General features: G+C 59.3%; 1 protein-coding gene across 5 annotated transcripts in view; it reads left to right on the forward strand.

Annotated features, from left to right (window-relative positions):
• WNT7B (Wnt family member 7B) overlaps window positions 1-17,991 on the forward strand; it is a 50,262-nt gene extending 32,271 nt beyond the window's left edge. For all 5 annotated transcript variants that reach the window (XM_019739269.3, XM_019739268.3, XM_074326562.2 and 2 more), the window contains exons 3-4: window positions 9,166-9,437; window positions 15,298-17,991. In XM_019739269.3, coding sequence (XP_019594828.1) covers window positions 9,166-9,437; window positions 15,298-15,777 — 752 coding nt within the window. In that variant the 3' untranslated portion in view covers window positions 15,778-17,991. The remainder of the gene's footprint in view (window positions 1-9,165; window positions 9,438-15,297) is intronic.
• Window positions 17,992-20,539: the final 2,548 nt, after the last annotated feature.

The raw sequence follows: 20,539 nt of genomic DNA on the forward strand, positions 1-20,539 counted from the left end.
AAGGGCAGGCTGCCCAGAGCTGACCTCCCTAACAAGAGAGGTTGCCGGAAGTCGGGGCTGCAGGAGAGGCCTTCCCAGCCTCCCCCAGAGCTATGGGGCAGGGGTGGAAGCTCCTGGAAAGCCCGCCCAGCTCAGGACACAGACCCTGCCCCTTGCCGTGTGGCCCTGGGCCAGGCTCTGCCCACGCTGGGCCTGGTGTTCCCCATGCCCGGCTGGAGCACGACCCACCTGGAGGGCTGTACGCAGCGTGTGAGGGCCTCGCTGGGTCAGAACAAAAGCCTGGGGTGCGGGCGTGTCGGCGTGTTTGGACCTGGCGTGACTTTTTCCAATGCTTTGTTTATGACAACAGCAAGGAAGAGCTTAGCGTGGAGACACTGACTCAGCTGGAGCCGAGCCGGGTGGGGGCTGGGGCGGGGCTACAGAAAGACAGCGACGCAGAGGGGCTGAGGGACAGAGAGACAGAAACTGAGAGTGAAGGACAGACACACACAGAGACATGTGCACGCACGCGTGTGCACACACACACAGAACCAGCATGGGACTTCGCCCCTCCCCCCTCACTCGCCCGCCCCAGGCCCAGGGTCTAAACCCGCTCGGAGATGGATAATAAAAGCAGCCACGTGTGTCCTGCGCTTCCCTTGTCTGGCGTCCTAAGCCCTGAATGGCACTAATGTGCTCACACTGCCGAGCCCCTGCGAGGCGGGTGCTGTTATGGCCTCCCTTTGGCAGGTGCAGAAATGGGGCCGGAGGAGCGTGCCCAGCCGTCACTGGGCAGAGCCCGACTGGACCCAAGTGGTCCAGGGCTCTGGGCTTCCGATTCTTCAAGTGCACGAATCAGGATTTGTGGCCTAGCTGGGCCTGGAGGCATCTCTTGGCTTGCCTGACCCCCACTGCTGCTGCCAACACCCTGCTTCACCCGGGACACTCTCCCCCAACCTGAGTCCTGTGTGTGCTGGGAGGCAGCTTAGGCAAGGAGTTGTACCCCCAGCCCTGGGATTGAACCCAGGCTGAGGCCCGGGGGCCAGGCAGGGACATGGGCAGTCAAAAGGGGCTCGCTGGCCCCCCTGGGGCCCCTGGGCTTCTCTCCCCAGCTCCTTATGCCCCCCAAAACCTGGACATGGGCACTGTACCTGCTCAGTTGGGTGACACTAGGAGCTGCCTGTGTGGCCTAGGGTTGTCTCCTGGCCTCCTTGCCCTCACTCTTTCCAGCCTTAAGCTGTGTGTGTGGGAGCAGTACTCTCTCACCCACTTCTAGGCTTGTGGGAGCCTGGAGCCAGATGGGGTGGGGGTGGGTGCTGAGATGAGCAGGGAGCTCACCAGCCAGCAGTGGCCCGGAGGACTCAGGGACCCCCCTGTCTCGTGTCTCTACCCCGTGTCAGCCCCAGCAGTCCCAGCAGCCCCATTGTGACCTGTTGCTTTGGAACCCACTACACTGAGCCTCATCCGCATGCAATCTGGGAATGAATGACGGCCAGGGTCACCACAGAGCCCCAGTTCCATCTGGCATTGGCTCTCGGTGATGGTGATGGACTTGAGGGCCCAGCTGCCCCGCCTGTCTTCTCCTGTCCCCCTGGTACCCCAAACTGCCTGGCCAAGGCAGCTCCTTGATTTCTTTACCCCAAAGCTGATCCTTTCCACCCGTCTCTCAGCGGCAGCCGCACCAGCCACCCAGGCCCCACATCAGAAGTCCATTGGGGCTCATCTTTTTCTAAACCCCTCACCCAGTCTACTTGCTAGTCCACTGGCTTCACCCGCAGACTGTGTCCCAAGGCTGGCCACGCCTTACCTCCACCTGGTAGGCCACCAGCATTTCTCACCTTGACCCTCGCGACAGCCTCCGAGTGGGTCTCCCTGCTTCTGCCGTGCCCCTCCTGTCAGCCAGAGGGTCCTTTTCAATGACAGTCACAGCAGCACCCTCCAGGGGCTCTTCATCTTAGCATAAAGTCTAAAATCCTCCCCCTGGGCTCCCAAAGTCCCTGTAGTATGGCCCACTCCATCTCCCACTCGCTCTGCTGGGTCAGACCACACACACTCAGCTCATGCCTTCCTCTGGGCCTTTGCATTGCTGTTCCCTCTGCCTGAACACTCTTCCCTATGCCTGCGCATGGCTCACTTCTCTTATCATTCAGGACCCGCCTTCAGCATCCCTTCCTGAGCAGGGCCCTCACTGCTCGCTCTCTGCCCCAGTCCCTCCAGCTACCCTGTGCTGCTGACCTCTCCATGATTCTTATGGTGGCCCTGTCTGCACTTTCTGTGAACCTCCTCCCACCCCATCACTCTGGGCTGCAATGTGTCAGTCTTGCGCTGCTCTATGCGTGGCCTTGGGCTTGGGGATGGGTGGGGCTGAGGGCCTCACCCCCGGGACTCTGGGGTTTGGTCGGAAGGGTGGGTTGTGCTTGGTGCTAGGGAGACACTTGGGTGCTGACAGAGTGAGTGAGGACAGGAAGGGGTGAGACAGTGACTAGAGTGCCAGGGGCTGACACAGGCAACCCCGGGACCAGGCCTGGTCAGTGAGGTGGGAGGCAGGACCATTCCATGTCCCTGTCCTGGCAGGTTGGGCGTGGTCTGAGTACAGGTCCTTGTGTCCCGGGCTAGAGCCCAGCTCTGTGGCTGACCTCGTGTGACCTCAGGCCAGTCACTTTTCTCCTCTGAGCAGAGCATCCTAACCGAGGTGGGGCCCCCGTGAGGATTTAAATCAAGTAGGACAAGTTGTATGCAATCCCTTAAAAACCATCAAATGCTGTATGTTTTTGTAACAGCTTTATTGAGATGTAATTCTCATACCGTACAATTCATCCACTTGAAGCGTGTGCTTCAGTGGTTTTTAGTGTTTTCACCGAGTTGTGCAACCATCACCACAGCCAATTTTAGAAAATTTTCATCACCCCCAGGAGAAACCCCGTACCACTTAGCTGTCATCCTCCAGTCCCTCCAGCCCTTGGCGACAGTCATCTGCTCTCGCCATCGACTTACCTATTCTGGACATTTCATATCAATGGAATCACACGGCGAGTGACCTTTTGTGTCTGGCATCTTTCTCTGAGCACAGTGTTTTCCAGGTCCGTCCATGCCGTAATGTGTGTCAGTTCGGTGCTTCACTCCTTTTTATGGCTTAATATCCCAACGTACGCACATACTACATTTTCTTTATCCATTCTTCCATTGATGGACATTTGGGATGTTTCCACCTTTTGGCTACTGTGAATAACGCTGCCTTGACTATTCAGGTACAAGTCATGTGGAAACGTGTGTTCATTTCTCTTGGGTATATGCCTAGGAGGGGGATTGCTGGGTCATACAGTAACTATATTTAACATTTTGAGGACCCACCGAACTGTTCCATAGCAGGTGCACCATTTGACCTCCCCCAGCAGTGTAGGAAGTTCTGATTTTTCCACATCCCCACCAACACTTGTTACTGTCTGTCTTTTTATACTAGCCATCCTAGTGGGAGTGAAGTACTATCTCTGGGTGGTTCTGATTTGCATTTCCCTGATGGCTAGTGACGTTGATGTGCGTATTGGCCATTTTCATATCTTTGGAGAAATATCTATTTGGATCCTTTGCCCAATTTTAATTGGGTTGTTTGCTTTTTTTATTATTGAATTGTAGAAAATGCTGTGTGTTTGTTTGCTTTTCAAGAAAGGGGCAAGTACAGATTGGCAGAGAGGCAGGATGAATGGAACTGTGTTGGCACGGGCACAGACTCAGGTGTGCATACTCTCTCACATTCATAGCAACCACATTCGTGCGCGAGCCCAGGTATATGCCCAGGGTCACACACATGAGAACACACACACAGGGCCACACAGACAGAAGCCCAAACGTGTGTACACCCATGGAGAGCCCGTGTGTTGTGTGTGTCACATGTGTGGGCATGAGGGTCATTTCAGCCACCCTCTGTGCAGGGGCCAGGCCTGCCCCCTTGGGACCACACGTGGGCCCATCTGGCACAGTGACTTGGCCATATCGGCACTATTATCCTCATTTTGCAGGTGGAGAAACTGAGAATGAAATGCCCCTTGATTGGTCCGAGGTCACCCAACTGGCCAACTTCAGGGTCTGGACTTAAACTTGAGGTGTCAGACTCTGAGCCCCTCTCTGGGACCATGTGTGTCCCAGATCTCAGTCATATCAGAATGTCAGGAGCTCCCCCACTTTCTGAGCCGCTGTGTGACCTCGGGTAGTGTGTACCCCTCTCTGGGCCTCAGGGTCCCTGTGGGGTAGTACTGGATGGTGCCTGAGGCCCTCCCCAGCACTGAGGTTCCTGGCTCCCCTTTTAAGAGGGAACCAAGTGCCTTTCCTACCTCCCTCCCAGGCCTGCTGCTAATCGGGTCATTTTTGCGCTCAGTTATGGCTTTTTGTGGCTTTCTAAAAATAGTGTGCCAGCCCCCTGTGGATGCTAGGAAGGGGCAAGTCGTGTTGAGTGGACAGTGAGAGGAGCCCCTGGCATGAGGGGTGGGCACAGCCCCAGCTCTGCCCTAGGACAAGGGGGGCTCCATTCTGCCCAGGCCCCGATTTGCTCAGGAGGCATCCTGGCCCCTCCAGGTCCTGTTCACACAGATCTGCCTGGTCCCCAGAATCTTGCTTGGGGTCGGGGTGAGGGGATGATGGGTAGACTAGGCCCCCTTTCCCTGGGTGGTGGGTCTGGCTGGCATTGCCGAGGGCATGGAGCAGAGCGGGGGCTGCTTCTGCTTCCTCTGAGCCTGGAGCCCGGCAGGGTCAGTGAGGGCTTGAGTTTGAATAACCCATAGGAAAGAGAGAGCAGAGCCGGATGGGCCCAGAATGGCCCAGAGCCTCAGTTTACCCACGTGGCAGTGGTTTCTGAGGGCTCTGCTGTTCTGTGTTCTGGATTTACCCAGAATATGCATGGAGGGTGGTTGGGGAGGTTTGACTGGGTCGGCCCGAGGGAGGAGGCTCTGGACCAGCACAGAGAGATGCTCGGTCGTCCCTGGCCTGCTGGCCACTCGGGGAGGGGAGGCCGATGTCCATTTGTCCTGTTTGCTCTCAGGGCTGCTCCTGGGGCCACGCAGTGTGGTGAGTATTTGGAGCCCCACTTGACAAATAGGGACAGAGGCTCAGAGAGGGCTTGTGACTTGTCTGGGGCCACACAGCAGGTGTGAGACTCCAGGTCCTGTGCTCTTCTGCTTGCCCCAGCCTTTGGCACACCCCTCCCCATCCCCTCTTTCTTGAACCCTTGGTTCAGGGGCACTTCAGAGCTAACGGTCTTTACCTTGACCTGCCAGGTACCAGAGACAAACGGTCCCTGAAACACTGGGCCCTGCGTCAGGGCCGGTGTGCTCAGGGACCCACCCAGGGCTCCTGAGGGCCGAGGGGTCGGGGGTGACCAATGTGTGACCTGCCTGCCTGCCTGTCTTTGGCATTTTCCAGGGGTACAGCCAATGCTGCTGCTGACTGCAGTGTGCAGGGCTGCAAGTCTGTGCTGGGCAGGGCTCTGATTCCACCACAGACACCAAGGCCTCCTGAGACCAACATGTGCCCCCAAGATAGCGTTAGCCCCAAACAGACCATCCATGCTGCCTTTACCCAACTCCCCACCCCCATCACCAGGCACCTCGGAAACAGCTGCTGAGCTCAGGTGGCTGCTGCCACTACCACCTGGAGCAAATGACTTCCCGCCTTCAAGTCTCAGTTTCCCATCTGTGAGATGGTCTCCTCATGAGGGGCTATCTTATGGGTCGTCATGGGGATAAAAGGCGGCAATGGGACTAAAGCCCCAGCCCCAGGTCTGCTTGGACTCAGGAAATGTTAGGTGGGGGTACACACAAGAAGAAGACGTGGATCCTGCCCACCACCTCTGCAGCCCACAGGGTACCTGGTAAGAGCCCAGAGGAGAGCGCCTCACCCTGACCAGGCTGCTGGGAGCAGGGGATTGTCCCAGCAGTGTCAGGAGCGTGGGTGAGCTGCAGACATGTGGGAATGTGGGTGGGTGCTCCAGACAGAGGGAGGGCTGGCGTCCACCAGGGCAGGTGGAGACCCAGGCTGTTCCTCTATTCAAGGAGTGGTGTGCTCTGGGGGCAGCTGCTCCTGCACACAGGTGGGCCATGTGTTCATCCAGCCCAACGAGGCTGCAGGGAGTGGTGGGTGCTGACAGGTGGGGTCAGGCCTTGAGGTCATCTCTGAGACCTGGGAGCCAGTGATGGTTGCTGAGCAAGGCCCACGGGCTGGAGGGTGGTCTTTCTCAGCCCTCGCTCATGCTTGCCCCAGAGGAGGACATGCAGGCAGCTCTCCGCAGACTGGCCAAACGGCCCTTGAGTGATTTTGGGAGGGGACCCTGTCCGTCACGCCACGCCCAGGCATACTGTGACCTGGGCAGATTATGAAGCCCTCTGAGCCAGCATCCAGGTCTGGACACTGGGGTGTGGTCACCCCCACTGCATGGGGCTGTTGTGAGAATTAAACAAGATGCGTATGCAGAGTGGGTGCATGGGAACCCCTCAATCCAGGACCTAACATCACCTTCCTGGATTCTCCCCAAACTACGCCTCTCTTGCAGTAGCCCCCACCTTGTCTCCATGGCGAGACAAGAGGGTTTGGCTCATTAAAACCAAATAAAAAAGGAATTAGCGGGAGTGGCAGCCCGGTGAGTAACTGATGAGTAACTGAGAGTCTGAGCCGGGTATGGGCACAGCCAGGTGGGAGCAGGAACTCACACAAAGACGGGAGGGAGGTTTCCATGAAATGCCCTCCAAATGCACAGGCCCAGCTCCGTAGCCTGCTTCCTGCTTGGGGGCGTCAGGACAGCAAGACATGGGAGTCCCCCAGCTGGCTCCTGTTGGGAAGACTGGTATTTGGGGAAGAAGAGGGTCACGGGCAGGTTCCAGGCCTCTGAGGGAACGCCCACATCATCCTTGCTCAGGCAGGGCTTGGTTGTGGGGACTCTTCACTCCACTGGCCTGGCCTCTTGGCAGGATTTCACAATCGTCTGACATTTCTCCGCCCACCCTCCTCTGCTGGGTGCCCAGCTTGTAACATGCTCCCTGTCTGAGACCGGTTGGGTCTCCCGCAACTCCCATCCAGCATTCACCTGCTGACTAACCACCATCCCCCTGGGCCCAAGGCCCACAGACGGCCCAAATGTAGCATCTCCTCCCCAAGGGGGCTGCGTGCGTGTGCCTCTTCTCCTGTCTCCTCCTGCCCAGGTCACTTAGTAGTAAAGAGACCAAGTTGGGGGCAGGATGGCCTCCAATGACCTGAGCCCCAGGCTTCAAGTCCCTCCCCCTGCCTCTTTGGGCTTTGATTCCACCGCCTGGGTTCAAATCCTGCTTTAGCCACTAACACCTCATCTCCGTGCCTCATTATCCTCATCTGTGAGACGGTAACAATAATGAAACCTCGTACGACTGTTGTGACAGTTTGATGAGAATGAACGTGAAGGGTTAGACGAGTGCTGGTGAGCCATGAGAGCTGGTGAGTGATAGTGGTGATGACCACAGCTCTGCTGACGTGCTTTCTAAACAGTCCCAGAACCCCCGTCCCCTGTGTAGCCAGGGAGCTCTCAAATTCGAACCCCACAGCATCTGGCCCAGCACCTGCACAGAGTGCCATCTGCTTCACAGGACATCTCTGGCCTGCCACAGTCTGGCTCCCTCAGACCTTAATCACCTCTTTTTTTTTTTATTTTTTTATTCTTGACCTCATATTTCCAGTGCTAGCAGCACCAAATTGTTTCACATCTAGGCGTGGCCAGGACTGCCTACACCATACACCATAGACACACCATACATGCACACACTACACACACACACACACACACACACTGACACCACACACACTCAACAGGGAGTTAACTCATACTTCTAACCCAGACTTTAAGACGTCACTTCCTCCAGGAAGCCTTCCTATACTACCCACCACAGAAGCAGGTTAGGGCATCCTTTGGGGTTCCATGAGTCCCTGTGCCCCTCTGTAGTCACCTCCTTTCCGGGAATCCCCCTCCTAGTTTATTGCTGCAGCCTCGGTGTGTGAGCTTGTCGGCAGGCCCTGCTGGACTTGGGCAATACAAACAAGGAGTTCAATAACCCACTTCACACCCTATGGACTTCCCCTTCTGATCATCTTGACCTACTTTAGAGCCAAGGAGGTCGATTCCCATATTCTCCCTGTCCTTGTCCCTTTGTCTGTCTGGGAGTCCCTGGCCAGCCGGCCTCATTGGCTCCTCAAATAGCCATTTACTGTCTGTGCTGAGAGATGGCTTCTTACAGAGCGGTGCAGGTCCCTTGGGGCAGAGCCTGTGCGGTCGGCAGGTCCCCAGGTGGCCATGCACTGACCCCTAGCAGGGAGGGTAGGGACCAAAGGGTTTGACTTCATCTTTCAGCTCTGGGGTTGCGATGCAGCAGGTGGTTATTATTGTCAAATGAACAAGTGAATGAAGGAACGAGTGACACAGTCTTTGCCTCCAAGGAGCTCACAGACAGTATGGAGACACCATTCTCTGGGCACAGGCAGATAGAGACCTATGCCTGGGAGGGCAGAGGGAGGCGAGATTCACTTACCTGGAGGTACTGGGAGGGCTGCCTGCAAGAGGAAGCTTAGCTGAGCCCTCAATGGAACCACTGCCCCTGGAGCCTCTGTAGTGGCTTGGGTCCTGAGCCGGGGGCTTTGCCACACCCCTGGGAGAAAGGTCTCACTGTCTCCTCTGGGATGGTGGCTGGACGCGGGGGTTGGGAGGGTGAAGGGGGTGGGGGGTGGGGGGGCGGTTTGGGAGCGAGGGAGAAAGGGAGGACTGGCGTGTAGGTCTGGGCAGTTCAGGGGCCCCTGAGGTAGGCTGGGGTGTTGGAGGAGACGGGAGACTCAGGAGGCCAGGGCCTGGTGATGGGGTGATGGTGGGTGGTCAGAGAGGGAGGTGGCAACAAAGAGGCCAGTGGGCTCCAAACTGTATGGATTCTGCCTGGTTCCTGGCTGATGGGGTAGGATGCCCCCACTGGGGTCAGCAGAACTGGCTGGTTCATGAGGAAGCTGGCAGAAGGAAGGGGGCAGAGGTGTGGACCCCACTTTCCTGAGTCAGAAGCTCAGAGAGGGCAAGTGCAAAGCCCAAGGTCACACAGCCGGCCAGCAGCAGAACCCTGGCCAGGCTCTGGGTCCCTGAGCCCACCAGGCTGAGACCTGCGGGGCCTCACCGTCTGCATCGTTCCCTCCCCGCAGGGAGCCGTGAGGCCGCATTCACGTATGCTATCACCGCAGCCGGTGTGGCCCATGCCGTCACCGCCGCCTGCAGCCAGGGCAACCTGAGCAACTGCGGGTGCGACCGCGAGAAGCAGGGCTACTACAACCAGGCGGAGGGCTGGAAGTGGGGCGGCTGCTCCGCCGACGTGCGCTACGGCATTGACTTCTCCCGGCGCTTCGTGGACGCCCGCGAGATCAAGAAGAACGCACGGCGCCTCATGAACCTTCACAACAACGAGGCCGGCAGGAAGGTAGGGCCGGCAAGAAGGTAGGGCCGGCAAGGGGCGGGGCAGGGCGTAGCTGGGCGTGGCTGGGAGGGCACGGGGCGGGGCGTGGTAGGGGCGGGGCGTAGCGGGGCAGGTGTCAATCGTGGACGCTGGTTCCCGGTGTCTCCACCTCCCTGAACTTTGCGAGCCTCTCCTAGCAGAGAGAATTGGGAACCCAAACCCGGAAGGTACGGGGTGAGTGGTGCTGAGCACGGCTGTCACCAGTGACCCTCCCAGCAGGCGGGCCTTACTGTTCCCATTCCATAGGTATGAAAACTGAGGCTAGGAATGGTGTGTGCCGGTGTCCCCCCAGCTGGTGGGAGGCAGGGATGAGACAGGGGCCCTGTTTTCCCGCAGGGTGGGACCAGGACTGGCTCGGGCTCAAGGGCAGGGGGGGAACTTTCGGGCCACAGTCCAATGTGTGTCCTGGTCCCAGAAGGATCATGCCAACATATCCAGAAAGGCTTCCTGGAGGAGATGGCCTTTGGCTGAGATTGCCATGAGAGGCTCATGGAAAGGAGGTTCCCAGGAGGGAGGCGCAGCCTAGGGAAGGGTGGAAACTGAGCTGGGGGTCTTGAGGAGTAGCTGTTTCATGTGTGGGGTGGGATGCAGTGTGGTGCGTGATAATGGAGGACATTCAGGCAGGGACACACTGGAGAGGAAGTCAGGGCGGCCGGCCCTGCCTCAGGGAGATGAGGGCCCCAGATACTGGGCTGGGAGGAGCAGCCGCCATGGCGGCAAGATGGCCCGAGATAGGGCGGGCAGCAGAGCAGAACGCTTCTCTGGGTCTGATTCCCCAGCCCTGGGGGCTGCACCCAGGGCACCGGGGCCTGTGGGGTTCTGCAGGCATGGGACAGACTTGCCTTTCCAGGCAAAGAGGAGTTGGATTTGCCCTCTGTCCCAGCGACCATAGCTGAGGCGACTGATTACTTATTCATTCACTCAACAAACGCTCCCTGCCCCTTCTCTGTACGAGGTGCTGGGTTGGGCATAGGGGACAGAAAGGACTAAGACAAGACCCTGGCCGTGGGAGCTCCTCCAGCACCAACTGAGTCCCCATGGCGGGTGCAGGGCCCCTTGGACCGACGGGAAGGGGAGCAGAGGCTTCGTGGAGGAGGTGATATCCAAGTGGGGCCTTGAAGGACATGGCAGAGCCGAGACAAGGAGCTGGCACTTGGATGGGGGTCAGGGCTACAGATGGTTCAGGCTGCGGGGAGCAGGAGGGGTGGGCGAGACAGGGCTCGAGACGTAAGCAGGGACTAGCCCCAAACAGGCCTTGAACATCAGGCCAAGGGTTTGACTTCATCTTGTAGCTCTGGGGTTGCGATGCAGCAGGTGGTTATTATTGTCAAATGAACAAGTGAATGACGGAACGAGTGACATAGTCTTTGCCTCCAAGGAGCTCACAGATAGTATGGAGACACCATTCTCTGGGCACAGGCAGATCGAGACCTATGTCTGGGAGGGCAGAGGGAGGTGAGATTCACTTACCTGGAGGCCCTGGGAGGGCTGCCTGCAAGAGGAAGCTTAGCTGAGCCCTCAATGGAACCACTGCCCCTGGAGCCTCTGTAGTGGCTTAGGTCCCGAGTGGGGGCTTTCCCACACCCCTAGGAGGAAGGTCTCACTGTCCCCATTTTACACAGGAGGACAGTGGGGCCCAAAGTGAGCTGCAGAGCCATGGTGGCCCCGAGGCCTGAGCTCTGGTCACTGCTCCATGGGGATGTGTCTGCATGAGCAGCAGAGATGTGAAGGATGAGGGGACCATCAAAAGACAAAGACACAGCGGGGGCTCAGGTCACGTGTGCAGTGCGCTGAGGTCATCAGCCCAGCTCAGGGTGGCTGGAGTGGGCGAGGAGGCTGGCATGGTTGGATGGGCCTTGTGGTGGAGGATTGTGACAGTCAGGCTGGATTTGGGCCTCTTGGGCACAGGTGCCATTGCAGGCCCCTGAGGGAGAGTGGGGCTGAGCAGCCTGAGGCCCAGGGTTGTGTCTGATCCAGCTCTGAGGTCCTGTGTGAACCCCAAGGCTGGCCTGGCATGGGAGTCGGGGGTGCTTGGATACTGACAAGTAGTAAAAAGGCATCCGGAAATGGAGAGAGGCAGGATTGGGCCCCGAGGGAGATGGCGAAGGAGAACAGGGAGGCTGGGGATGGGGTCCAGGACAGAGGACAGTCAGCACTTGGGGGAGGGGCGAGACAGGGGTGAAGCCCTGAACAGAGATTCTGTGAACCGAGGAGAAGCAGGTCATCGGGGGCGAGCGGATCAACAGTTTGAGGGCCCGTTGGGGACAGGGCAGCTGTAGGAAAGGGCTATAAAGTGGTCAGCCGCCAGTGCTGTCCCTGACGGTCTGTGAGGACCTGAATCTCAGTCTCCTCATCTGCACAGTGGGTGCAATGCACCTTGTCTCCCGCTCCCCACTGCCTCTCCGCAGGGAGCTGATAGCACCCAAGGTGGTCTGAGCTCTTGGACCAGGCCAAAGGCACTGGCAGCACCGTGACCCTGGGGGGCGGGGTCCTTCTCCTCCCAGTAGCACGGAGATTATCAGGGCGGTGGGATGGGGCATGGCTTTCAACGTTTCCATAAGAACTGAGTCCAGACCTTCATGGGTCACCCCAGTGCTGGGGCCCCCTGGCCCCCATTACGGAGCGAACAGGCCTGCCTCTGCCCCTCCCACTTCCTCAGAGCCATGAAATTCAATAAGACAGAAGGAAAGCAAGTTGACTGATGCCACACGAAGTCCCACAACTGGGTGGCGTAAAGCAACAGAAATTTCTTCTCCCAGTCTGGAGGCCAGAAGCCCTAAATCCAGGAGTAGGCAGGGCCGTGCTCCCTCTCCCAGTCCCTGGGGGCTCCGGGTGTCCCTTGGCTTGTGGCCGTGTCATCCAGTCTCTGCTTTGTCTTCACATGGCCTCTGCTCTGTGTGTGCTTCCTCCTCCTCTGTCCCTTATAAGCACATGTGTCCTCGGATTCAGGATCCAGCCTGGTCCAGGATGATGTCATCTCAGGTCTTACCTTCATCACATCTGCAAAGTCCTTATTTCCGAATAAGGCCACACACATTCTGAGGTTCTGAATGGACACGTATTTTAGGGGGACACTATGCAGCCCACCCAAGGCTGGCACATGGCTCTGGATCTGTCCAGGGTCAGAGAGGCTGAGCGTGGAGACCTGCCCACTATCTGCTTCCGCCAGACCCCAGGCTCCCTCGGGACTTCAGTGCAGCCACTCTCCAAACCTGGCTATAACTAAACACTGTTCCCAGAGTGTGGGGCACGCCTATTCCAGAAAGAACCCCAAGGCAGCCCTTTCCTGGAGCCCCCATGCACCCCCACACCACCTAGGGCAGCAGGAGTGGGAGACCGAGGGTGAGGCAGGACCCTGCTCAGCCCCCAGCTCCTCAGGGCAGGGCCGGTCACCCTGCACCCTCCCAGGTGGTTTTCTGGGGCAGTGGGGCTGGCGCCACCTTCGCTGTCGCTCTTATCTTGAGGGCACTGGAGACAGAAACGGCACATTCTTGAATCCTGTGATCACTTCCCAGGAGCGGCTCAGGCCCGGGGGACCCAGCCAAGCGAGGATGCGGCCCCTGGCTCTGCAAACAGATGCCCAATCAGCTCCATCTGCTGACTGTCACTGGCCTCGCTACACAGGGTCCCCCGGCAGGCTGTCTGGCTTACGGGACGGGAAGATGGGGCAGAGGGAAGGGGTTCGGGGCAGGTGGCACAGCGAGGTGGGAGGCAGCTGCTGTTCACCAGGCCAAGTGAACACCCTGCTGGCAATTAAGCCTGGACCACCTGGCCTGCACAACCTCTAGCCTGGACACCCCTGCCCAGTCTCTGGCCATCACGACCCATCTAAGGAGGCATCTTCCTGGGCCAACAGCCTGGGGTGGGGTGAACTGCTCCCCGGCTAGAGGTTCTGAGAGGGGCGTTCATCTGGTCACCTCCTGGTCTGAGGGGCATATTCGGTGGGCAGTGTGGCCAGGGCAGGGGAAGTTTCCAGGCCTTGAAGGGCAGGTTAGTGGAGGGAATGGCTTTCAGGGGAGGGGAGAGTCCAAGCAAAGATGAATATGGGGTGGGGGTGAGGGAGGAAAGGCGTGTCTGACTGTGATGGACAGGAGTGCGGAGGGGCAGGAAGCAGGGAGGAGGCCCAGATATGCTTTCCCCGGAAGGGGGTGTCCCCCTCCCCCCAGACCGCAGACCAGACTCCTGTGCCCTCAAGCCAGACACCCCACGGCCCTGCAATTCCACTTCTGAATATTCCCCAAACCTGCCCCCTTTCCCTCTTCCGGGCCCCTGGGCCTCCCCTCCTTGGCCCTCTCCTAATACAGCGTCAGCCTGTCCCTCTCCACCTCTGCCTGCTCACCTTCCTTCCCCCTCTCCCTCCTCCTTCCTCTCCCCTCCTCCTCCCTCTCCATTCTCCACGCCAGGATGTCATCCATGCAGGAGCAGAGAACCCCACCCTCCAAACTCCAGGCCACCAGCCTCAGGGCCCACCCTGCACCCATGTGATGCTCATTTAGTCCAAATCTTCCTTTGTGGTGATGGTGACAGCTCTCCAGGCCTTGCTCTGCTGCACTCCTTCTGGAACACCCCTCCTCTTTGTCTGATGAATTCCTGCTCCTCCATGGACACCCAGTGCATGTACCCCCTCCTCCAGGCAGCCCTCCACCCCAGACACCCTCCCCCTGGGCAGGGTTCGATTCTCACAGCCCCTGCACGTTGCCGTTTTGTGTGTCGGTTTCCCTGTTTCCCACACTAGACTGTGAGCCCCCGACGTCCTCACCAAAGTCCAGGGTCCCATGAGACTGGGGCAGGAAGAGAGACCGGGACAGCCACCGGCCTGTGTGATGTTCCTCTTGCTCTTTTTCATTCATTCATTCGCTATGGGTCTCCTCCTCTGGGCCAGGGCTGGGTTCTGGCCCCGGGGCAGAGAGTAGCCAAGTTCCTTCAGGGCTGGGCTGCGGAAGTGAGGCCAGGGGGAGCTAGGACAGCTGACAAATGGCCCTTCGGCAGCCGTGGGCCGCAGCTAATGATTCCCCATCTTTAATCAGGCCCCGCTGGCAGGGCCCTTTCGATCCGGGTAAATGAGTACCTGGGGTCAGGGCTGGCTCTGGGAATCGGCCTTCCGGGGCCAGGGAGGGAGGCCCAAGGAAAACACAGGGCTGCACCCATCTCGCTTGGAGCTGGGGAGAAAGAACAACACGGGTTGGCGACGGCGTCCCAGCAGACAGCACGCCTGGGCCTCACTGACCCATGTGTTCACCTCCCGCTCGTCCTCCCCCTCCGTCCTTCAGCAAACGTGGGGCATACAGCTCCGTGTGCACGCTGGTCTTTCACTGAACAGCCATTTATTAAGTGCCGATTACATGCCAGGCCCTACACCAGGCATGAGGGCAGGGAGTGGGAGTGACGGGTGAGAGATCCGCACCTATTAAGCACCCACTGTTGTGGGGCCTGGTACCACAATGACGCACCTGCTCCCCAGCCTGGCAGGTGTAAGCACCAGCTTCACCACCTGCTGCCCTGGGGCCTGCAACCAGCCCCACGGTGCCCCGAGCCTCAGTTTCCTCCCAGTGCATTGACCTCCAGCTCCCTGAAGGGTTGTTATGAGAATTTAATGAAACACATTTGATCAACATATGCCCAGCTCCACCAAGTTCTGGGTGTTCTCTCTGGACCCTCACGAGGCCCTGTGCAGTAGGGACCTATGCCAGCAGCCCCCTTTAACGGATGAGGAGACTGTGGTCACACAACGGGAAGAGTGGGGTCAGGCTGGAGGTGGGAGCAGGGGTGCAGCCAGGCCCCGGCTACGCCCATTCTCAGCCCCCTTCTGCTCTGTCTCCGGCAGGTCCTGGAGGAGCGCATGAAGCTGGAGTGCAAGTGCCACGGCGTGTCGGGCTCCTGCACCACCAAGACGTGCTGGACCACGCTGCCCAAGTTCCGGGAGGTAGGCCACCTGCTCAAGGAGAAGTACAACGCGGCCGTGCAGGTGGAGGTCGTGCGGGCCAGCCGCCTGCGGCAGCCCACCTTCCTGCGCATCAAGCAGCTGCGCAGCTACCAGAAGCCCATGGAGACGGACCTGGTGTACATCGAGAAGTCGCCCAACTACTGCGAGGAGGACGCCGCCACGGGCAGCGTGGGCACCCAGGGCCGCCTGTGCAACCGCACCTCCCCCGGGGCCGACGGCTGCGACACCATGTGCTGCGGCCGCGGCTATAACACCCACCAGTACACCAAGGTCTGGCAGTGCAACTGCAAGTTCCACTGGTGCTGCTTCGTCAAATGCAACACCTGCAGCGAGCGCACGGAGGTCTTCACCTGCAAGTGAGCAGCCGGCGGCCACCCCGGCGGCAGCCCCACCCGGCGGCATTTGCACACGGGCTCCTTGCCTTCCCTGCTGCACATGGCCTGCTGGGGGCAGAGGTGGCTGGAGAAGGTGGGGGCGCCGGACGCAGAATGGCTCCCACTGGGCCCGTCACCCTCTCCCTGTCCCCAGGGTCTCCTTCCTGCCACTCCTGTGACTCCCTATGGCAGAACAGTGCCCATAAACCAGCCAAGAAGGCAAGGCCAATGGCACTGGTGTCCTTGACGAGGCCCAGTGAATTCCTTTTCTTTTCTCTGGGAAAGTGAATCTCAAGGACACATGTACCACCGGAAAGCAAAGTGATAAGACTCTGAGTGTCCTCCTCCCCCGCCTGGTGGCTCAGACTTGGAAATGCCATGATGGCCAGGCCCATGTGAGACTGTTTCCCAGGCCACATCAGCCACTGGGGCCCTGGGCAGATGTTGACAAAAATTATTTATGTTTTCTTAGTACCAGAAGAGGATTCTTAGCACTAAGGCCTAGCCAGTCCTAACTCCGTACTCTGTGTTAACACATTGCCTCTCGGCCCTCCGCTTTTTCTCCGCGACCTGCGGGAGCGTCCCTGTGCACGGCACCTTCCTAGCTCTGCTCTGGGGGAGGTGGCCGTGTGAGTGTTGTCCCCAGGTGAGCTGGGCAGGAGCTTGGCAGCTAACACGTTTCCAAGAGGGCCTCTTGGAGAGCCCGGACAGGGACCTCCGGCCTCCTTTGTTTCTTTTAGAAAATCATATCAAACAAATGAAAATGCCACCCGTGTCAGGTTCCAGGAGTGCTTCGTCCCCTCCCTAAAGCTGTTGCCCTCCCAGCCCCTTGCCAGCCTGGCACCTTCCAGTTTACAGAGGCCCCTTCCCACCCTGGAGCCAGCCCGGATCCCCAGGATAGTGCTGTGCCAGGGGTGGGCTGGTGGGGCAGGGATAGTTTAGGGTGTTTGCCTCATTTGACAGATGGGGACCCTGGGGCCTAGAATGGAACACTAGCCAGGGACCTCAAGGCCACGAGAGGAGGTTCCTGCCTTGGCTTGGGCAGCCTGAGCCCCAGTCCAGGACTCCTAACCCTGCTGCCAGCCTCGCTGGGGTCTGCACCACCCCCCAGGGTGCCTTTGAGGATTTCTTGGTGGCCTCCTTGCCCAGTCCTGGTCCTTTCACTCTGACCCCAATGCTGAGAAAACTTGGATCCAGGGTTTCACTCTGCCAGGGCCCCACTGCTGTCCTAGCAGATGTCTGCCCTCCAGACACCGCCCCTAGGGTGCCACACCATGCAGACCCTCCCTGGAAGTCCGACTCACCCTGAAACCTGGGAGACAGGAACAGGAAGGGGTCCAGCTCGGTTCTAAATCATGTGTGGGATGGAAAGAAGTCAGAAACCTGGATCTCAGGGCTGGGGGTGTCCTCTGAGAACGCTCCCACCCTTCCCTGGGGAGACTGAGGCACAGAGGAAGTCACTTGCCAGCAAGCATGGTGTGCATTCTGGTGCACCCTCCACTGACCATGTGCCCCCCACCCTGAATTTAGGGTATTTTCTCCCAGAAACTCGTGGAAGTGTGTCCTTGGGTGACTGTCCAGCCAAGTGGGCTGGACATTAGCCTGGGGTGAGTGACACTGTCTGGCCCCTGGTGCCTACCCCGTGTGCCTCCCATGATGCCAGGATACTCCATTAGCTGCTGTCCTGGGAACTTCCAGGCCAACGTGAATGCCCCCCTGCGTCCCTACCCCCTGGGTCCCAGGACAACCCCGAGTCCACAGGCCCGGTGTCCTCTGCCAAGGAACCTGGTTAACTTATATTGTTATATAGTGTCAAAATGTCTATAGTGTCTTTTAAATTATTGTGACCTACACTGGGTACTGGGAGGGGGGAATGGCCACGTGCTGTCCCCTGAGACAGGCTCCTCCTTCTGCTTGAAACAGACTCTCGGGGCCCCTGATGCCACCGAGTCATACGCACTGTCCCTCGGCCGCCGAGCGCTCCGCCGAGACCCCCCCCCCCGCCCTCCCTTACAGTCTGTCAGCAACAGCCCTTCCCTTGGGTGAGGGGGTCAGTGTGGCCCGAGCGGGGCAGTAGTGGCTGAGGTGCTGCGTGTCCCTGCAATGCCTCCACTTCAGGAGAGCCAGTGGGTTTCTGACGGGCTGTGTCTGGCCTCCCTGAAGGGGAGCAACAGCTCCAATAAAGCTGGAATCAAAGACATGAGTGTGTGTGGAGCCCATGCGACGCCCCTGGGGGTAGAGACACCGAAATGTCAACCGAAAATGAGCCCCAAGTCCCCTCGGTCCTCACATGCCCCCCTACCTTTCTGACTTCCTCTCCCCTCTCTGCTGGCACTGTGCTGACGTCCCCCACCTAGCAAGGGCCACTGGTGGGGGCTAGACACAGACCCTGAGGCCTCCCTGGACAGCCTGGGCTCAGGCTGCAGGAAGAGGGGGCTAGGGCCTGGTGCTAGGACCGACTTATGGGGCTGGGTAGGGGCTGCTCTCAGGGGAATGGGGAGCCTGGGATTGGGGTCCCACAACCAAGAGACCCTGGCCCCATCTGTCTCCCCCAGTGTCTCCCTTCCCCTCGGACCCCAGCTGGCCTCAGGTCCCTGTGAGTCTGTCCAGCTGTGTCTGGGTGGGTTTTGGCTCAAGCACCCCTTGGGGCGCTCCCTGCCCTCTCTGGCCGTGGGAAGGCAGCCCGAGGCCCCTCGGCAGCCACCAGGCTTGCTGCTCCCCAGAGGCCCGGCCTCCGTGCCTGCGGTAACCATGCACGAGGAGGATGAATGGCATTCCTGCCGAGGGCCGGAAGGCATGCGGTGGGGCCGGTTTGGCCACTGCCCGCTGTCCCAGCAGCCTGGCATCGGGTGGAATCACTGATCAAACAGCCCCTGTCTGCACTGTGCCCGCCTGGGCACCCACAAAGCCTGGCCCCAGACCCGATGGAGGGGCCACCATGTGGGCTTTCCCAGGGGGCATACCCCTCCAGGGTGTGGAAAAGGGGAGACAGGCGGGAAACACTCTTCCTGACACCCAGGTTCAGGCAGCCTCTGGGGTGGTCCTGCCTGATATATGGCCTCAGTTTCCTCATCTGAGAGCAGGAGGTGGCCCAGGCCAGGACTCGGTGGTCAGCAGGGACCATGGGGCCCAGGCCTGGGCCGGGCTGTTTGGCAGGAGGCCCTGGTTCCCCATGAGACGGTAAGCAAATCTGAGGTGGTGGCTACAGTGGAACGCCGGGGTCCGACTACTCCCACAGGGCCAGGAATGAGGAAAGAGCCGCGAGAATGCCACGGCCCCGGTGCCCAGACTCTACTTATTTTTTGGCCCCAGTTCAACCCCAGTCCCAGCCTCCCAGGGCTGCCAGCACATCCTCCAAGGGGCCCTGCCCCAGGCGTCGAGCCCACACTGCCGGCCAAGACTGGGGGCCCTTGTGACCCCCCAGCCCCAGGCTCCGCCTCTGAGGCTAATATTTCAGAAGCATTTCCCCGGGCAGTCCTGCGCCCTGCACACCCTGGCTCATTACCCCCAGAGAGACTCCCTGGGCTCTGGCCCACTCTGCTCTTAGCTGGCCCTTAGCCATGCTGAGGTCTTTATGCTTCTGCATTTGCCAAGGGTGTTTCTTCTCCAGGCTTGCCCTCCGTGCTCCTCCTAGAGAGCATAGAACAACTGAGGCAGGAGCAGGTCACGTGGGCTCTTCTGGGTAGGATTTGGGGACACTGGCGAGAGAGCTTGGATTTCCGGGACACGTCCCTACCACCCGTTCATCCATTCATTTACTTGCTCGTTGGCTTGTTCAGATGTGCTGGAGGCCAGGCCCGAGGCTGGTCCCTGGGGACAGGGGTGGTCATCCCTGGCCCTCACCTCAGGGGCTCCAGCTCTACACCCCACTCCTGCCTTGAATGGCAGCCCCTCTGAGGGTGCAATTGCTGACTGAGGCAGCCTAGGAGACAGAAAAGGACTTAGACTGCCTCAGTTTCCCCCTCTGTAGAATGGCCATAGGGAGCGAGCTGTACCCTACCAGGCCCAGCTCCCCTTTCTCTGTCTAGAGGATTCCCCTGCCTACACGGGCTGGGCTTCAGCATCGGGGTCTCCCACGCTGCTCCCGCCTAGGGCTCCCCAGGCTTTCCACTCAGCTTCTGTCTGGTGACCAGAGCTCACAGGGTTCTTGTGGCCCTGGTGGGAAAGGCTTTCTCCTTGGTGTGGCCTGGCAGTTCTTCCTGACCCTCTGCCTCGTCTCCTGCAGCCCCCCTCCACCCCACCCTGACACAGAGCCCCTGTGCTGCCAGGAAGCCACCCCGCTCCAGAACTGCCCAACGTGGCCTTGACTCCAGCTGTGCCCTGTGCCTGGGGTGTCCTTCCTTCCACCATCGCTGCTCACACCCGCCTTTCCAGCAAGCTCACAGGGCTCCCGTGGCTTCCTCACCCTCCGCACTGGCTCTCACCCTGATGGGCAGGGGTCTCACTGCCGTGACTGCCCCTGCCCACCAAGCAGGCCTCGGGCCTCAGGAGTGAGCAGGTCTGTGGAGCACTGAACACCCCCCACCATGCCAGTCACCGGCTCTGGTCCACAGGTACCTGCAAGCTTCACAACACCCCTTCCCCAAATAGGTTAGTGCTAGCTCTGTTTTACAGATGGGAAACCCAGGCCGGGGATAAAGTGTTCTCTCCTAGACCACACAGCCAGTTAGAGGCAGAACTAGAATTTGAACTCAGGTCCTCTGGGGTCTTCCTTCTACCCAACTCATGTGCCTCCTCCCATGAGGAGA

This window comes from Rhinolophus sinicus, chromosome 1 (genome assembly GCF_057876585.1).
Source record: "Rhinolophus sinicus isolate RSI-liver-muscle chromosome 1, RSI-T2T, whole genome shotgun sequence".
NCBI classification, from domain to species: Eukaryota; Metazoa; Chordata; class Mammalia; order Chiroptera; family Rhinolophidae; genus Rhinolophus; species Rhinolophus sinicus.